Source organism: Hypanus sabinus, chromosome 11, assembly GCF_030144855.1.
Source record: "Hypanus sabinus isolate sHypSab1 chromosome 11, sHypSab1.hap1, whole genome shotgun sequence".
NCBI classification, from domain to species: Eukaryota; Metazoa; Chordata; class Chondrichthyes; order Myliobatiformes; family Dasyatidae; genus Hypanus; species Hypanus sabinus.
Window position 1 is genome coordinate 33,455,657 of NC_082716.1, and position 20,310 is coordinate 33,475,966.

The 20,310-nt window shown below is 43.9% G+C and overlaps 1 protein-coding gene across 1 annotated transcript in view; it reads left to right on the plus strand.

Annotated features, from left to right (window-relative positions):
- The first annotated feature begins 1,703 nt into the window (after positions 1-1,703).
- kiss1ra (KISS1 receptor a) overlaps positions 1,704-20,310 on the plus strand; it is a 31,570-nt gene continuing 12,963 nt past the window's right edge. Inside the window, exons 1-3 of the mRNA XM_059983579.1 lie at positions 1,704-2,077; positions 14,828-14,952; positions 19,051-19,186. Coding sequence (XP_059839562.1) covers positions 1,843-2,077; positions 14,828-14,952; positions 19,051-19,186 — 496 coding nt within the window. The 5' untranslated portion in view covers positions 1,704-1,842. The remainder of the gene's footprint in view (positions 2,078-14,827; positions 14,953-19,050; positions 19,187-20,310) is intronic.

Below are 20,310 nucleotides of genomic sequence, written 5' to 3' on the forward strand. Positions count from 1 at the left end.
TCTTTATAATACTGCTAGTTGAGAACCAGTGGAGAGTGAAGATCAGAGTTCAGGAGTTAAAAGATCGAGGAGAATCGATTTTGACAGTGAAACAGGTTCGACCTTGTTTGATCCTCATTTGGAGGGAATTCGTTGTCCGTGCTCATGTTAATCCCTGTGAAATAGCAGAAAGGATTGAGTACAGTTTTGTAAAGGAAAGGTCAGTGCCTTTAAGCCGTTTCATTTTCCATCTTCGTTAATTCTCCGTGGGAAAAGTATAGATCGACTGGGAATTGCAGCGACACGACTTGAAAGAGAATTTAAATCGTCTTAAAAAAGTCTCTCCCTTAAATGGAATGTAAGCATTTTGAACTTTTGCAATACTACTTTGAAGAATTGTTTTTGCAACATCGCTTTAAGAACTGTTTAAGCTGCCGCATAGCAGCTGATTTCTGGTTACGTTAGTGATTTGTTTGCTTTTGGGGGTTTGTTTTTCAGTGTTTAATAAATGTTTTGTTTGTTATCAAAGCCCCGCCTCACTCATATATTTATTGTTGCTGAATCCGTAACAATATGTTCATGGTCTTTTGCTGCAGTAGCCGATCCACTTCAGTGCTCGATGTGTTGTGTAGTCAGAGATGCTCCTAAGCTCACCACTTTGGTAACGTGTGGTTATTTGGGTTGCTGTCGCCTTCCTGTCGGCTTGAACTAGTCTAGCCATTCTCCTCTGCCCTAGCTCAGAGTTTTCGCCCACAGAACCGCTGCTGGCTGGATTTGTTTTGCTTGTGTTTCACACCTTTCTAGAGACTGGTGTGTGTGTGTGAAAATTCCACGAGATCACCAGTTTCTGAGGTACTCAAACCTCCCTGTCTGGCATCAGCAATCAAAGTCACTTAGATCACATTTCTTCCCCATTCTGATGTTTGGTCTGAAGCTCTTGACCATGTCTGAATGTTTTTAATGTATTGAGTTGTTACCACATGATTGACTGATTAAATACTTCCAGTAATGAGTAGTGCTACAGGTGTACCTAATAAAGTGGCACTGAATGCATGCATGGAATGGTCTGTCTGGCATACAAAATAAAGCTCTTTACTCTCAACAACAAGCCAATCCCAAATATACATTTATACAAAAATACAATTATACAATTATCCACTATACATAGTGCACAATAGTTCAGAATTTCCGATAGTCAAGTTTGCTGGGTTCAGATATTAACTCGATGAGATTGAAAGGACAGGTGCAATTTCGGCACAATCCTCGGTCTCGGAAAGGTACACACCTCCCAAAATGCTAGAAAAAATTTCCACGTGTTATCACCAGTGCGATCTATAAAGAGATGGCAGAGCAGAGCCGGGGATCAAAGCCCGTTAGCGACGGCGATCAGACGCGGTGGCTCGGAAACCAGGTACCCCGCCTCCAGGTTGTATGAGAGAGCGGGACCGATGGGGGAATGAGATGTAACGATCAGAGCCCTTGTTACTGACAAATGGAAGTAACAAACTTACGGTACGGAGAGTAAGATTAGAATTAAAGGTACTTTTTAAAATCGACATCTCACTGATCTGATTATTGTTACTAACAGGGAGATCTGAGTCTCTGGTGAGATCAGAGAGATCGGAGCTGAGGCACCGATAGGGAGATTAGAGACTCCGGTACTGACAGGGTGCTCAGTCCCGGTATCAACGGGGTGAGCAGTGCCGGCACCAGCGAGAGCAGAACCTCCGGAGATTAGCTTCAGTGCTAACAACTCTTGGCACAGGCAGAAAGGTCGGAACTCCTGGGACCGGTGGGATTAAGACCAGCCCCCCCCCGGGACGGGCAGAACCAGCACAACAGCAGAGACCGCGGGTGTGACCGATGGAGCCCGTTACTGGAAGCCTCGATGTACTCCCGGAGGCACCCCCCATCTCCGAGCTGAACGCCTCCGTCACGAACGGCACGGAGCTCGGGGTGCTGCCCTTGCTCACCGACGCCTGGCTGGTGCCGCTGTTCCTCGCTCTCATCCTGTTGCTGGGGCTGCTCGGCAACTCCCTGGTCATCCACGTGATTAGCAAACATGCACAGATGAAGACGGCCACCAACTTCTACATCGGTGAGTATGGGAGCAATGGTCAGGCAGGGCGGGGAAGATGTCGGGGTATAGGGGGCGAGATGGTCAGATGAGCGGAGAGAGTCGGGGGTGAGGATGCGAGAGTGGGGGATGATGTCAGGGGCATGATGGAGAGAGTGGGGAGATAGGGGAAAGGAGGAGAGGGTGAGGGTGGTTGATTAGGAGAAAGGTAGAGAGGGTGGGGAGGTTGGGGAGAGGAATGAGGGTGGGGGAGATATCAGGGGAGGTGAGGAAAGGGTGAGGGAAATGTCTGGGAATGGAATAATAGGGTGGGGAGATGTCAGGGGAGATGAGGAGAAAATAGTGGAGGTTGCTCCAGGAGGCAGAGCAGAGTATGGGGAGGTAGTCAGAAAAGAGGAGGCAAGAGTAAGGAAGGTGCTCAGGGGAGAGGAAGAAAGGGTGAAGACATCACCGGGGCAGAGGAGGCAACTGTAGGGGAGACGGTCAGCAGAGATCAGATGAAGGTGGGAGAGATGTTAGCAAATGTGGAAAAGGTGGGAGGGGTTAGTCATAGGTGAGGAGGGTGTTCAGCAGATGAGGTGAGGATGGGGGAGATGGTCAGGGGAGATGCAAGGATGGGGTGGATAGTCAGGGAAGATAAAGCAATGGTGTGGGAGATAGGCAAGGGTTGGGTAGATGGTCAGGGGAGAGGAAGCAATGGTGGGGGAGATAGTCAGAGAGAGGAATTGAGTTTGAAGGAAATGGTCATGGGAGAGGAGGTGAGGGTGGGGGAGATGGTCAGGAGAGAGGAAATAGTGGGGGAGATGATCAGTTTAGAGGAGATGAAGATGGGGAGATAGTCATGATAGAGGAGATGATGGTGGGGGAGAGGGTCAGGAGAGAGGAGGAGATTTCTGAGGATATGTTAGGGGAAAGGTAGAGAGTGTGAGGAGATAGTAGAGAGGGGCCAGAGTGGGAGAGATGGTCAAGGGAGATGAGGCGAGTGGGGTGATGACATGGGAAAGGTAGTATGTGGGTGAGATGGCAGGGGATAGGTGGAAAGTGTGTGGAGATGGTCAGGGGAGAGGAGGCGAGTATGAGATAGATAGTATTGGGAGAAGAGGAAAGGGTAGTGATATGGTCAGGGGAGAGGAGGCAAGGATGGGAGAAGGTTGGTCAAAGGAGGAGGGATGAGTGTGAGGGAGTTGATTGAGGAAGATCAGGTGAAGATGAGCAAGATGGTCGGGGAGAGAGGGCAAGTGTGGGGCAGATGACGGGAGTGATGGAAAGGTTTGGGAAATGGTCAGGGAAGAGGAGGCAAGGGTGGGAGAGGAGGCAAAGGCAGTGAGATTTTCAGGGGAGAGCAGATGCAGGTAAGGGCAAGGTGGAGAGAATGGGGGAGTTGGTCACGGGAGAGGAGGTGAGTTTGGGAGAGATATTCAGGGAAGAGCAGGTGAGAGTAGGGACAAGTGGAGAGAGGGTCAGGGGAGAGGAGGAGAAGGAGGGGTTGTTCGATCGGAGAAAGGTGGAGGTTGGTCAGGGGTGGGGTGCTGATGGTGGGATAGATGGGTAGGGGAGAGTTAAAGGTGGTGGAGATGTCGGGAGATGTGGAGAAAGTGAGGGTGTTTGGGTAGGGGAGAGGAGGCAAGGGTGAATGAGATTGGCGGGGAGAAGAGGCGAGGGTGAGGGAGATGATCAAGGGAGAGGAAGCAAGAGTTGGGGAGATGCTCAGGGGAGAGGAGGTGAGGATGGGGGAGATGGCTGGGGAGAGGACAAGGAGGTAGGGTGGGTGATTGATCAGGACAGAGGAAATGAGAATGTGGGGAGAAGAGATGAATGAGAGGAAGATCATCAGTGGAGCAGTGGAGAGTAGGAAAGGTTTGGGGAAATGGCCAGGGTGAAAAAGGAGGAAATAGTGGGGAGATGGTCAGGGGACAAGAGGACAATAGTGGGTAGTTTGATCAGAAGAGAGGAAGTGAGGGTGGGGGAGATGGTCAGGGGAAGCAAGTGTGGGGAGATAGTCTGGGAAGAAGAGGTGAGGATTGGAGAGATGTTTAGGAAAACGGAGGTGAGGGTGAGGTAAATGGCCAGGGAATACAGGTGAGGGAGATGTCAGGGGAAAAGTGGAAAGTTTGGGGGAGTTTGGTTAATGGAGAGGGGGTGAGGGTGGGGGGATGCCAGGGGAAAGGTGGAGACAGTGGGCATATGGCTGAGGATTGGAGGACAGGGTGGGGAGATCATCAGGTGAGTGGAGGAGAAGGTGGAGGACATTGGTCAGGGGAGAGAAGATGAGGATTGGGAAGATGACGGGAGAGGTAGACAGTCTAGGGGAGATGGTAGGGCATAGGAGGAAAGGGTGGGGAGACAGGGAAGAGGTGGTGGGTATAGGGGAGATGGTTAGGGGAGAGGTTTAAATGAAGTCCCAATGCATTCTTCTAAATTCTGGTGAGTACAGGCCCAAAGTGGCCAAAAGCTCGTCACATGTTAACCCCTTCATTCCCAGAATCATCTTTGTGAACATCCTCTGGAATCTCTCCAATGACAATACATCCTTTCTGAGATATGGGGCCCAAAACTGTTGACAATACTCTAAGTGTGGCTCGACCAGTGTCTTATAAAGGCTCAGCATTATCTCCTTGCTTTTATATTCTACTCCCCTTGAAATGAATGTCAACATTGCATTTGCCTTCTTTACCACAGACTCAACCTGTAAATTAACCTTCTGGGAATCTTCCAAGAGGACTCCAAAGTCTTTCTGCACCTCTGATGTTTGAACCTTCTCACCATTTAGACCACACTATTGTTCCTTTTATCAAAATGCATTATCATATATTTCCCAACACTGTATTCCATCTGCCACTTTTTTGCCCATTCTTCCAATTTGTCTGTCCTTCTCTATTAGCATTGCCTTCACAGCACTATCTACCCCCTTCCCCACCTACCTTCATGCCATCTGCAATCTTTGCCACAAAGGTATCAATTCCATTATCTAAATCATTGACAAACAATGTGAAAAATAGCAGTCCCAATACTGACCCCTGAGGAACACCACGAGTGACTGGTAGCCAGCTAGAAAAGGCCCCTTTTATTCCCACTCGCTGGCTCCTGTCTGTCAGTTATTCCTCTATCTTGCAGCCAGTATCTTTTCTGTAACGCCTTCAGATTTTATCTTGTTCAGCAGCCTCGTGTTTGGCAACTTATCAATGCCTTCTGAAAATCCAAGTAAATGACATCCACTGTCCTCTCCTTTATCCATCCTGCTTGTTACTTACTTAGAGAACTCTAACAGAATTTCCAGGCAAAATTTCCTGTGACATAAACCATGCTGACTTTGACATTTTATCATTAGTCTCCAAGTACCCTGAAACCTGATCCTTAATAATGGACTCTGACACTTCCCAACTACTGAGATTAGGCTAACTGGCCTATAAATTCCTTTCTTTTGCTTTCCTCCCTTCTTAAAGAGTGGTGTGACATTTGCAATTTTCCAGTTCTCCGGAACTATGCCAGAATCAAGTGATTCTTGAAAGATCATGTCCAGTATCTGTTCAGCAACCTCACTTAGAGCTCTGGGATGTAGTCCAGGTGACTTACCTGCCTTAAAACCTTTGAGTTTGCCTAACACTTTTTCCTTTGTAATAGCAATGGTGCTCACTCTTGCTCCCTGACAGTCATGGACCTCTGGCACACTGTTAGTGTCTTCTTCAGTGAAGATATATGCAAGGTACCTAATTTGCCATTTCTTTGTTCCCCTATTACTACCTCACTGGCATCATTTTCCAGTAGCCCAATATCAACTCTCACCTTCCTTTTATTCTTTATATAAATGAAATACTTCTAATATCCTGCTTTATATTGTTGGCTAGTTTATTCTCATATTTCATCTTTTCCCTCTTATTGCTTTTTAGTTGCCTTTTGTTGGATTTTAAAAGCTTCCCAACCATCCAACTTTTGCTCCCACTCCCTTTTGCTACATTATATGCTCTTCCTTGGCTTTTATGCAGTCCTTAACTTCCCTAGTCAAGGTTGCCTGTACCTGCCATTTGAGAACTTCTTCCTCTGAGGGATATATCTGTCCTGCACCTTATGAATTATCCCCAGAAACTTTAGCCATCTCTGCTCTGCCGTTATCCCCAGCAGTATCCTCCTCCAAACCACCTGGGCAAGCTCCTCTCTCATACCTCTGCAATTCCCTTTATTCCATTGCGATACTGATACATGTGACTTGCGCCTCTCCCTCTCAAACTGCAGTATGAATTCAATCATATTGTGATCACTGCCCCTTAATGGGTTCCTCTACATTAAGCTCCCTAATAAGATCTGGATTATTACGCAACATCTAATCTAAGAAAGCCTTTCCCCGAGTAGGCTCGAGCACAAGCTGCTCTAAAAAGCCATCTTATAGGCATTCAACAAGTTCCCTCTTTTGCGAGCCAAAACCAACCTGATATTTCCAATCCCCTTGCATATTGAAGTCCCACATTACTATTGTGTCATTACCCTTATGATAGCTGTCTTTGCAATCTCAACCCCACATCTTGGCTACTATTTGGAGGCCTATATATGATTCCCAATATAGTGTTTTTTACCCTTGCAGTTTCTTAACTCCACCCACAAAGTTTCAACATTCTCTGACCCTATGCCACCTCTTTCTAAAGATGTAATTCCATCTCTTACCAACACAGTCACACCACCGCCTATGGCTTCCTGCTTGTCCTTTCGATACAAAGTATATCCTTTCATGTTAAGCTCCCAACTATGGCCTTGAGGTGAGGAGTTTGAGGTGAGGAGATTGAGGGGTGGATGTTGAAATTGAATTTGCAACCATCATGTCCACTGGCAGCCTGGTCCACACTCTCACCACCCCCCCAAGTGAAGAAGCTCCCCCTCATGTTCCTCTTAAATATTTCACCTTTTACACTTAGTCCTGGGTGGTGGGGTGGAGATACATCCCTACCCAAAGAACTGTAAGGCCCTCCTTGGCTCCACTAGTCTGCACATCATCATTGGAGAAGGTGTAGCACCTGCTTAGCACCCACGATCACAGTCATGTGAAGCCATGGGAACTCATGGAATGACCATATGAGTAGCTGGTGCATATCAAAGTTCCTGGTTATGTGACCACTGACACCATGAAGACACGGGAAAACATGGAACATCGGGAGTAATGGGTTAGCTGCTGTGGGATGCGTGTCCAGAGACCCAAGCCCTGGTGCGGACTCTCTGAGCTTGGAGAAAGTGATGCAACAGACTTTTAACATCATAAATCAGTGAGTTGTTTTGTTATGTCTCCTCTCGCGCTGTAAAATGGGGACACCTCTATTTCCCTTATTAGTAGAAACAGAGCCTGTGGTATGTCAAATTACTGGGTGAATGAGTAGCCTATGGGGTACAGTAAGTCTGTGTCTTTATTGATGCTTTGCTGCCCGCTGGAGTGCTCGGCAGAAGGTGCCTGTTTTTTTTGCTGGTGGATGGGTGGGGGGGGGGGGGTCATTGCCTCGCTGCTGCTTGTGTATGGGTGGGGGGAGCTGGGGGTGCTTTGGGGTTCTAACGTTTAACTGTCATTCGTTGTTTGGGGCTCTCCTCTGTTTTGTGGATGTTTGCGAAGAAAAAGAATTTCAGGATGTATATTGTATACATTTTGCTGACATTAAATGTACCTATTGAACCTATTGAAGACAACCTCTGAAGAGTAACGATAATGGTTGGGGACATTCATCTTGCAAAGACACTGACCAGAAGGTGGCAATGGTAAACCACTTTTATAGACAAATTTGCCTGAAGTTATCATGGTCATGGAAAGACTATGATCAGCCACCTCATACAACACAGAACATAATGACAATGGCACTTAACTGAATTCCTCTAGTTCTAGTCTCAACTAACCTTAGTGGGAAAAAAACCTGCCTGCACTGACTGTATCTGTAATTCTCATAATTTTGTATACCTCTATTGAATCTTCCTTTATTCTCCTCTATTCCAGGGAATAATATACTAACCTATTCAATCATTCCCTATAACTCAAGTCTTCAGTTCCTTGTAACATCCTTGTAAATTTTCTCTGGACTCTTTCAATCTTATTGACATCTTTCCTATAAGTAGGTGATCAAAACTGCTGATGATATTCCAAGTTCAGCCTCACCAATGCCATATACAACTGATATATTACATCCCAATTCCTGTACTCAATACTTTGATTTATGAAGGCCAATACATCCTTATGACTCTATCTACCTGTGGCACCACTTTCAAGGAGTTTATATTCCCAGATCTCTTTGTCCTACCACGTTACTCAGTGCCCTACCACTCACCATGTAAGTCCTACCCTGGTTTATTCTCCTAAAGTGCAACAACTCACACTTGTCTACATTAAATTCCATCTGTCATTTTTTTTCTGCCTACTTTTCGAGCTGGTCCATATTCCAGTACAAACTTCGCTGTCCACTACTCCCTCAGTTTTGGTATCATCTGCAAATTGGCCAATTCAATATACCACATTATCATCTTGATATAGTAGACAAATAATGGACCCTGCACTGATTGCTTCAACACATCACTAGACATGACCCTCCAGTCAGAGAGGCAACCATCCATCTACAAGCTCTCCTTGACCAACCTCCCATGTGGGACCTTGTCAAAAGCCCTACTAAAGTCAATGTAGACAGCATCCACTGCCTTGCCTTCATCGTCTTCCCTGGTAACTTCATCAAAAATTCTATAAGATTGGTTCGACACGAGCTACCATGCACAAAGCCACATTTACTATACCTAATCAGTGCCTGTCTATCCACATTCTTATATATCTGGTCCCTTAGAATACCTTCCTATAACTTATACATGACTGATGTCAGGCTCACCAACCTGTAATTTCCTGGTTTATCCTTTGAGCCTTTGTTAAACAATTGACCGACATAGGTATCCTCCAATGCTCCGGGGCTAAGGATGTTTTAAGTAACTCTGTTCGGGCCCCTGAGTTTCTGCATGAGCCCCCACAGGGTCCAAGGGAACACCTGGGGATTTATCCACCCTAATTTGTGTCAAGACTGCAAACACCTCCTCCTGTCTAATACTGTCCATGACCTCACTCCTGCTTTGCTTCACTTCAATAGACTCCGTGACCATCTCCCGAGTAAACACAGATGCAAAAACTCTGTTTAAGATCTTCCACATAACTCTGGGCTCAATGTACAGATGAGACCTCTGATCTTCCAGAGGACCTCTTTTGAATCTGCAGTCTTGCCATATCAACAGCCTCTCCTCACTACACATTGCCTCCATTTGTAAACCAGCTACCTCATCTTCAGCACGATTATCCGCTACGATTCCTCTTGCAGTGGAATACAGACAGTTCAGGACACTAGTCTCACCATGCTCAAACTTTTGATTTCTAACTTTGTCTGCCGCCTTACCAACATCTGCCTCCACAACCTCTCCAGTAACTGTTCTGGCAGTCTGATTCCTATCCCTCTGCAACTCAAGTTTATACCCCATCATGCAGCATTAACAAACCTTCCTGCTCAGGTAATAGTCCTCCTCCAGTTCAGATGCAATCTGTCCCTTCTGTACAGGTCCCACCTTCCCTGGGAGGGAGCCCAAAGATCCAGAAGTCTTATGTCTAGATGAATGAAAGAAAGCCCGAGGACTCGATCTGAGATATGCCGGATGGACCCTGGCATCCAGAAGGCAACCTAGCATCCGGGAATCTTGTTCTCGCCCACAGAACCTCCTATCTGTTTCCCGAAATAACGAGTCCGTTATCACCACAGCGTGCCTCTTCTCCCCCATTCTCTTCTGAGTCACAAGGTCAATCTCAGTGCCAGAGGCCTGACCACTGTGACTTTCCTCTGTTAGGTCATCCCCCCCCAACAGAATCCAGAAGTGGTATACCTTTTGTTGAGGGGGTTCACCACAGGGGTACTCTGCACTGGCTCCTAACCTCTTTCCCCTTCCTGACTAACATCCACTTTCCTGTGTCCTGCACCTTTGGTGTAACTACCTCTCTATATCTATCACCCCCTCAACCTTCCAGATGATCCAAAATTAATTCTGATTGAAGTCCCATCCTCTCAAAACTCCCATGTCCTGATTGGCTGCTGATGATCCACACCCTAAGCTCACCCACCTTTCCTACAATACTCCTTGCAGTGAAATATACATAATTCAGAATACTGGGCTCACTATGCTCAATCTTTTGATTCCTGACTTTGTATGTACAGTACACTTAACAACATCTTTCTCCACAACCATTTCACTATCTGCTCTGGCACTCTGATTCCCATCCTCCTGCCTCTCTAGTTTAAACCTCCCTCTCATGCAGAAGGCAAACTTTCTGCAATGATATTACTCTCCCTCTAGTTCAGGTGCAAACCATCTCTTCTGTACAGGTCCCATCTACCCTAGAAGAGAGCCCATCTATCTAAAAATCTGAAGCCCTCCCTCCTGCACCATCTCCTTAGTCAAGTGTTAAATGGTATAATCTTCCTATTTCTGATCTCACAAGCATGTGACATAGGTAGCAACCCTGAGATCACAACCCTGTCCTTTAACTCCCAGAATTCACTTTGCAGGTCTTTCTCATCTTTCCTACCCATGTCATTGGTACTGATGTGGACAGTGACCTCTGGCTGTTCACCCTCCCACTTAAGAACACTGTGGACTCAGTTTGAAATGTCCCTAAATCCTGGCACCTGGGGGGCAACGTACTATCTGGAAATCTCGTTCTCTTCCACAGAATCTCCTGTCTGCTCCCCTGATCAATGAATCCCCTGTCACTACAGCTCAACTTTTCATCCCCTTCCCTTCTGAGCCAGACAGTCAGAACCTGTGCCAGAGACCTGACCGCTAAGACTTTCCTTTGCTAGATCATTCCCCCCTCCCACCCCCCCCCCCCCAACAGTACCCAAAGCAGTGTTGATGGGAATCACCACAGGGGTACTCTGCACTTTCCTCCTCCTGACGGTCATCAGTTACCTGTGTCCTGCACCTTGGTTATAACTATCTCCTTGTATCACCCCTCAATCAATCCCTTCAGACTGGAGTTCATCCAGCTTCAGCACCGATTCCTTAACATGGTCTGAAAGAAACTGTAGCTAGATGCACTGCTTGTAGGTGTAGTCATCAGGGACACTGGAGATCTCCCTGCTGCCCCACATCCGATAAGAGCATTCCACTATACTGCCTGGCAACCCCTCTGCTCTAACTGTGTAACAAGGAAGAAGGAAAGAAAAATTAAATGAGAAATTCTACCTGCAGATATTGCCTCTCCTTGCTGAAACCTCTATAAGCCAAAGCCTGAACTCACCACTTTAACAATTGCCTACTCACACAATGGCTGTTCATCCCTTACCAAGTGTCTAATCCGATGTCTCCAAGGGAACTGCGGTGAGCAGAACGTCCCGACTGCCCCAGCTCACTTCGTTTGAAATCTCTTTGCCACTCCGCAATCTAACCTCTCCAAGGGAGCTGTGGCGTGAGAATGCCCTGACTGCTCTGCTTGCCTCTTCTGAAACCTTCCTGTCAGGTTGAATGCGTCTGGATTTCTCTCATTAACAAGATGATTTTCCCCACAGAACAGCTGCCCACTGGATGTTTTTTGCACCAGTCTCTGTAAACTCTAGAGACTGTTGTGCATGAAAATCCCAAGAGATCAGCAGTTTCTGAGATATTCAAACCACCCTGTCTGGCACCAACAATCATTTCACTTAGATCACATTTCTTCCCCATTCTGATGTTTGGCATGAACATCAACTGCACCACTTGACTATCTCTGCTTGGTTTTATTCATCTTCTTACAGGAATCCACAGTAGAACAGAGAAACACAATAGAATCAATGAAAACCAAAAACACAAAGACAGGCAAACAACGAGTGAGCAAAAGAAGACAAACTGTGCAAATAAATGTAAATAAATAAGTGAACCACCCTGGTTTCCTCGGCTGCGTAAGTCTAGGGATGACAATCTTCGGCCCCCCCCAAACGTGGGAGATTGAGGCATGAGCACCCCACCGATCCCCCTGTTTGTGTGGATGCTGTGTAATTTGCTATCTTGTTACAAATTACTGCCACAAAATAATCAACAGTTCAATGCATATGACTAAAGGAATTATATTTCATGAATCTTAATAAAAGGTTAGTAAAGAATAACACCAAGAAAAGCGTCATTCTAATTAAACAGTCAAATGTGCACAAGTTGGAGCTCACCTTGAACTTCTCTGTCACTCAAGTGCTGGGCCCTCGATCAACATGAAAGCACACATCACCTTCTGAACGTTGCTTGCAATCCATCCCGAACAAACAGGTCTCTCACCGGATCGTACGGAACAGCTGGTTCTCCCCAACGTCTTCTCTCTTCATCTCCCGCCAAACACAAGCCCAAGACCAACCTATTGTCCCTCACCAAGAAAACCTCCTGCTAGTTGGATGGCGCACATTCCACATCATCCCTTATCTTCAACAATAACCCAAACAGGCTGAAACCAGAACAAACAGCTCTTACAGAGCTGCTGAATGAAATACTTATAGCATAACAGTAAAGACGTGAACCTGGGCATTATATAAGTAAATGAATAATAGCGAGAACATGAGTTGTAGGGACCTTGAAAGTAATTCCATAGGTTGTGGAATCAGTTCAGGTTTGTTGTGATTAAGGTTATTCATGCTGGATCAGGAGACTGATGGTTGAGGGGTAATAACTGCTCCTGAACCTGGTGGTGTGGGACCTAAGGCTCCTTGTTCTCTTTCTTGATGACAGCAGCAAGAAGAGAATATGTCCTGGATGGTGGGTGTCCTTGATGATAGATGCTGCTCTCTTATGGCAGCACTCCTTGTAGATGTTCTCAACGGGGCAGAGGGCTTCGGTTTGGCTACGTCCAGCATTTTTTGTAGGCTCTACCCTCTCATGGGCTTTGGTGTTTCCATTCCAAGCCAGGATGTAGTCAGTCAGGATGCTCTTCACTGTGCATCAAAAAAAGTTTGTTTAAAGTCTCAGATGACATGCCGAATCTACGCAAACTTCTAAAACAGTAGAGGTGCTGTTGTGCCTCTTGGTGGATGCACTTGCATACTGGTGCCAGGAGGGATCTTCTGATATCATTACGTTTAAGGAATTTAAAATCACCAACCTTCTCCACTTCCGATCCCCTAATGAGGATAGGCTCATGGACCTCTGGTTTCTTCTTCCTGTATTCAATAGTCAGGTCTTTGGTTTTGCTGGTCTTGAGTGAGGCTTCATTCAACCAGATTTTCAATCTCCTTCCTATACGCTCAATTGCCATTCACTGTCTCCAGCTCTACTGACATTTACTTTAAATCTTCACCCATTATTTCATTTGAAACAGTTTCTATACTTTTTTTTCTGTTCGGCCCTTTAAAACTCTTTGATGACTATACTTCAAATATACCATTTCACAAATGATTGGAATATTGCACGGTGGAGAAACGTTCGGAACTTCAGCTTCATTATGCAGTGAACTGCCGCCGTCTAGTGGAAATTTAGAAAATGCCATACCGTAGGCTAAACATTTTAAGAAAAATAGCAGATGCTGGGCAGCTGAATAAACAAAACACATTCAGGAAACAAGCAGGGAGTCAGACATTTCCGGCAGTACAGTAAGGGAACATTTCAGATGCAAACTCTTCTCTGCCATATTTATGCAATATGTGATTGGGACCAACTGGTCTATATTAATTTATGGTTGAAGATTGTGAGAGAAATGGCCTGGTATTTATGACATAGCTGTGCCATTATTCACACATACCATAATCCTCTAGTACGAATTCAAACTTTTGAGACCACTCCATTATAATTTAAAGCAATTGCATTTACGCAGGACACACAGAACCGACAAGGTAATTCAATAGATTATGAAATTAAAATAGTCTGAGCATTTAGGGCTACTCTGCTCTTTGCTCCAGTGCTTTCCTTCAGTTTACATGCTTTTTTTCCCATTTATTGCTGATGGTAACAAAGTCTGGTTTCACAATAGGCAGGAGGGGATGATAAATTATAAACTCTGTGCTATGGAACCAGAATATAATACATTAAGATGGGTGCTGACAGGTGGATGGGGCTCCGATGAACTGGAGGCGGAGGGCAGCATGATCAGGTTCTCGCATACTTAACATCAGGCCTACTCATAAATTCGCCATTTGAAGTGTAAATTTTCACTGGGGCACCTTATAGAATTGTAAAATTGTTATTGCACCAGAGGATGCTTACTCCCCCACTACTTGTCCTTAATCTTGCAAGTTATTTTCATTCTGTGAAATCCTTGATTAACTGAGGTCCTATCCCCTCCACAGTCTATAGTTAGAGTGACACGAGAGTACAGCAGTTAACAACACTATTACAGCGTCAGCAACATGGGTTCAACTCCACTGCTGTCTGTAAGGAGTTCGTACATTCTCCCTGTGATCGCATGTGTTTCCTCTGGGTGCACAGTTGTCTCCCCACATTCTAAAGACATACAGGTTAGTAGGTTCATGGTCACATGGGTGTAAATGGGCACATGGCTCCTTGAGCCTTTATCAGTGCTGAATTTCCATAAAAAAGAGTTCTAGGTGACAACTACTCTCCATGTAAGGAAATATTTTCTCCTCTTATTACTTAACGAAACCTTTATTCTGCATCCTCTGTTCTTCAAGCATCTGCAAGGATAATGGTTTCCATTTGGTTTACCTTATCTCAATCAGTCATGATCTTCTAAACCTTGATTAAATCTCCTTCTGATCTTTATTTTCTTTTGCCATTATGATTTCCAAATCGTGATTGTCATATTCCTGATTTTCTTTGAAGCTAACCTGGCTGCCACGGACATCATGTTTTTGGTCTGCTGTGTGCCATTTACTGCCACCCTGTACCCTCTGCCTGGCTGGATCTTTGGTGACTTCATGTGCAAGTTTGTCAACTACCTGCAACAGGTAAGCAGGAAGAAAATGTGTGGACAAGAACTATTGCCTGCCGGATAAAAACCAACCCAAATTGTTGATGTTTGTGGTGTTCCAGAAAGCATCAAGGAAGACACGCTTTCGGTTCCCACTTTGAAATCAGAAAGTTTTAAATGGCATTTTCAAAATGATTAGGAATATTCACTAAGTAGCAACAAAAATTTTGCACTTACACTGTTTTCGTTAATTTGGTTAAGGAAGCACTATCTCATATCGCCTTTGTAATACCTGGCCAAAGCTTTAAATCTGTAACCTCTGTCCTTCAGCAATTTGCATTTCAAGACATCTTGCAGGAAGTTGAATGGAGAAAATCTGTCATTGACCACTTACCCAGAAAATTGTGTTGATGCCCAAAGGGTTGGACAAAGACATCAGCCAAGAGAATTACTGGAAAATAGGGGAGTGAAGTAGGAATGCAGAAAGATTCAGGGAGGGAATTTCAGAGCCAACGACCTTATAGCTGAATTCAGAATACAAATGATAGGGTGATTAAAATCAAAGATCTGCAAGAGGGCAAAATTGAAGGAATATATTTAAATAAATTGCAGATGTAGGGGATTTTAAAGAGACGTGGAAGAGTGAGGCCAATAATTGTGATTTGTGATCACAATTGTGAACCAGTGATGCAGGTTCAATTCCCACTGCTGTCTGTAAGGAGTTTGTGCCATCTCCCTGTGACTGTGTGGGTTTCCTCCCATTGTCCAAAGGCATACCGTCAAAGGTTAATTGGTCATTGTAAATTGTCCTGTGATTAGGCTGGGGCTAAATCGGGGGTTTCTGGGTGGAGCAGGTTGGAGGGCTGAAAGGGCCTATTCTGCACTGCTTCTCAATAAAAAAATAAATACGTCAACATAAAAAAACTGAACTTAAGGAAGCAGAAGTCTAAAATATGAATGCAATATTGATGATGCTCTTCCGCACTTATTGTGCTGGTGGCCTTTCTAATTTGCTACTGCTAAGTCAGCATGCTGACCTGGTCAGTGAATTTATACTCACTGAGGCAGAGTTGTAATTCAGCATTTCAATCAGCTGCAATTGTTGTTAAGTACTCGGAGTGATAAAGACATCATAGTCATAAAGACACCGAGTTAATGGAGCACCGCTGTACCCCAGCACAGATAGGCAATGATAGGCAAACAGAGCCTGTATAGGGAATTGCTGTTAGCTAGCTGCAGCTGTGGGAACTGTTGAAAGGGAGACATGATTTTTGGTGATTTAGTGTACTGGGAAGATTTATCAAGTGTTATTTTTTTAAATTAATTTTTATGAGTTTCTACAATACAACTACAAAAAAAATCATAAAATGGAGATTTATACAGTTTAAAACAAACGTGTCTAATATATAATTCATAACAATAAGGAAAAAGCACCCAAAATAAAATCATATAAAGTTAGTATCCTCCCCACCCTTCCACTACAAAACTCCAGGCCAACCATTTCAATGTGTAAAAGAAAAATTAATTGGAGCATTCGACCCCACAGAGCTGTAAATATATATAAAGAAAATACAATGCCTACTACCAAAACTATAATGTAATTCACATAAAAAACTGTAAAACTTACAGAAAAAGTAAGTGTTATTGGGTTTTATCAAGTACTTTGGACTACAACTAATTCAATATTCAGACAACATGTCAAAGTACCACTGAAAGGAACAAAATAAAAATCTGTTTTTAATTTCTTTAAATACACTTGGTTTGATTCAGAATTCCTGCTTTGTCCCTCTACTCAGTAAATTCTCTCCAGTACATTAGGGAGAGTTTTCTTGACATATCAGATTTAGTTGTCTACTTAACCAAAATATTTTGATTGATTTATACTGAATAATGTGATTGTTCTTAGGTAGAAATGTACTTGGGTCATAAATTATCAAGTGCATATATTAAGGCAGGGGTTTCCAACTACTTTTATGCCATGGACTAATTCCATTCAGCCAAGGGTCTGTGGACCCCAGGTTGGGAATCCTGTATTAAGGGAAAGAGTTAGTTGGTTTGGGTTAGTTGAATTTAGGGGAGTAGATTTAGGACGGAGATGAGGAGAAACTGCTTTTCCCAGAGAGTGGTGAATCTGTCGAATTCTCTGTGCAATGAAGCAGTGGAGGCTACCTCAGTAAATATATTAAAGACAAGGTTGGATAGAATTTTGTATTGTAGGGGAATTAAGGGTTATGAGGCAGGTAGGTGGAAATGAGTCCATGGCCAGAACAGGCATGATCTTATTGAATGGCGGAGCAGGCTTGATGGGCCGGATGGCCTACTCCTGCTTCTGTTTCTTATGTCCTTATGCTTTGTTTGTAGGGGAGGAGAGATTGACTTTAGAGCTGTATACTCATTACCAGTTCTCAATCATGACCTCAACAAGCAACTTACATTTCATTAAAAAAGTCAGTTATTTTACACACGCAAGGGGCTGCTTTTGAATGATTTTATGAAAATGATCTTAATGTGACAGACAGAGGAGGAAATAAATAATTCAGCCTGATGTACAAGGGCCAGGAAAGTATTCAATTGCCAACTGAACGAGTGAACTGAGATACCTAAAATTGGGTTCACAAATTTTGATCAACTTTGCTCAAGGTGATTTTGTTACAAATTCATAAGTCCTTTCTTCATTCGAGAGGAGGCATGTATCATTTTATCCATATGGACCTTGATATTTTCAACTTCAGATGGAACTTCAACAGGTTGCAGTAATGTATTGATCATGTTACTGGACTGGCAGCCAAAGGTTTAGGCCATTGATCCGAAGACACAAGTTTGTTTTCCAGCCTGGCAGCTGGACGGGGCGGGGGGGGGGGGTTGGTGGTGGTGGATTAATATTGAGTAATAAAATAGATGTGAACTTAAAGTAAAATATGAAGCTACTGGATTGTTGTGAATTGTAGAATTGGCTATCTTGGAAAGGAGTTGTAGCCAAACCAGTAAATGGATTCCAGAAATTCTTAGTGTTTAAGTGATAAAGGTATCTGGCAAAATAGCAAGAACAAGGTACTGAATTAAGAGTCAGCACAGAGAACTACAGCACAGAACCAGGCCCTTCGACCCATCTTCTCCGTAGCAGCCCCATCCCATCTACCTGCACCCAGATTTTACCTCTCCCATCACATACCTATCCAAACTTTTCTTAAGTATTACAATTGAACTTGCACCTATTACTTCTGCTAGCAATTTGTTTCACAGTCAGACCACTCTCTGAGTGAAGAAGTTTCCTGTCAGCTGATTATGGATGAGCACATTGATTGGCTTAAAGGGCCAAATGGCCTACTCCTGTTCCTAACTTCTATGTTTCTAGTTAGCTATTGTCTCTGGTTTGGATCTAGACCATGGATGCAGCTTGTGTGAAGTTCAAACATTTTTCCTGCGACCACGCGTTTCTCCTGATTTCCGTCCTCATTCCAAAAAGGTAGCGATGGATTAATTACTGCTGCAAATTTACCCAAGTGGTAAAAGAATCAAAGGGGATTTGAAGGGCATGTGGGAGAGAAGAAGTTGTAGGAGTGGAGGGAAATCAGTGAGGGAAATGGAACTGCAGGAACAGAATGCTCGTGAAGGGCAATCTAGCCACCCTCCCAAACCCCATGATTGCAGTCAGTAAGCAAAGTCTGTCAGGCCTGGTAAACTAACATCCCTGCCCTCATATTGACTCATTTGCGATCCTAGGCCACAAGGTTCACTCTTAACTGCCTCCTTAACTTAGGAGCGATAAATACCAGCGTTAACAGTAATAAGTCCATCATGTAAATCAGAAAAGTCTCCTTGTCAATTTTCAAAAGCCAATATTCAGAATGAATTCCTTTCTCATCACATTAATTACAGTGAAACATAAAAGTGACCCCTGAATTCCAGGGAGGGGCTCTGTATGGTGATTTTCCATAATGCAAAGCTGCATCATCTGCGTGTGATTCAAGAAAGGCATGCTGTGTCGGTGCATTTACTTTTCTTCACATAAATTCTGTGAGCAAATTTTATTCCGCATATCGAAACTTCTGGATAATTATTTGTGAATTCCATCAGGGTGAATTTCCATAACCTGAATGACTAACACAGGGCTCGCTTGTACTTGTTTTAATAGGTTACTGTACAGGCAACCTGTATTACCTTGACTGCGATGAGTGCTGACCGGTGTTATGCCACGTTGTACCCACTGAAGTCACTGAGGCGCCGTACTCCCAAGGTTGCCATGGTGGTCAGTGTGTGCATTTGGATGTGTAAGTTCTAAAGAATTTTCCAGCTAATGAAAGCATGCTCATCCCCTTGGTGCAAATACCATAAAGATTGAAAAAATATCCCCCCTCCCTTCCTTAGAGCCTTAAGAACTGCAAGGAGATATTTATTGTTTACGCAATTTCCATATCACAGTAATCTACTTTTTTAAGGATTTTTTCTGTTGAAAGATTTCAAGGAGGAACAGATGCCAGTCATAACACAAGCCTTCATACTTCCTGGATTATACATTTCTCTCATCTAAGCAAATAATTTGTTTCTAGATCATCAGCTGCAATATGCAGCCACAATATCCTCTGTTAAATATTCTGTTGCACTGAGTAAAATACCGGCTGTGGTCTGCACCTCCCTACACTTGGTGTCCTTCTGGGAGAAATGACATGGGAAAGCTGTACGTCCTATACGGAGACTAGATGAAGATGGAGGAAAAGGGAGAGTAAAGTGTTGTTTGGGAGAGATTAAAATAAAGAATGTAAGTTTAAAACCTTGCCATTTATAGTAAAAACAGCACCAGAGAATGGGACCTCTCCTTTGGCCCGCTGAAGTTTTTAAGTAGCCCTCGAAAAAATTCATTATTCAGTTCTCAATTCGGATCTAAAGTTCCATAAGGTCTGGGGACCTTTTATCGAGTACTTTCATAACCTTCCTCTTGACTAGGGTTTTTTTTCTCTTTCTTTCCCTTTTTTTCCCTTGCTTTCAGCTCCTTTTTTTTTTCTGGTAGAAGGCATTATTATCCACTGTTGCTGAGTGTATTCACAGTCTGGGAGCTTGGCTGTCCTGACTTATACTCTCTATATTGTGTTGTGGTTGGTCTGGAGTTGCTGTTGTTTTTTCTTGTGTTGTGGGGCTTGGGGAGGACACTAAGCTTACTTGTCTTTAATTTAGGTGCTTTTTTTTTGCTAAATTCTCTTCATTTGTAACATATTGTTATTGTATGCTTAATTTTGCACTGTTTTAATGTTCCTCATTGGGATTTGGGGTTTTTAATTTGTAAAATGTTTTGAAAAACTAATAAAAAAATTTAAAAAAAAGTTTTTAAGTAGCAAAGGTAAAAAGAATTCTGCAATTTATTTTTGTTCAGGATCTCAGAACTAGAGGTTGGTTTTGT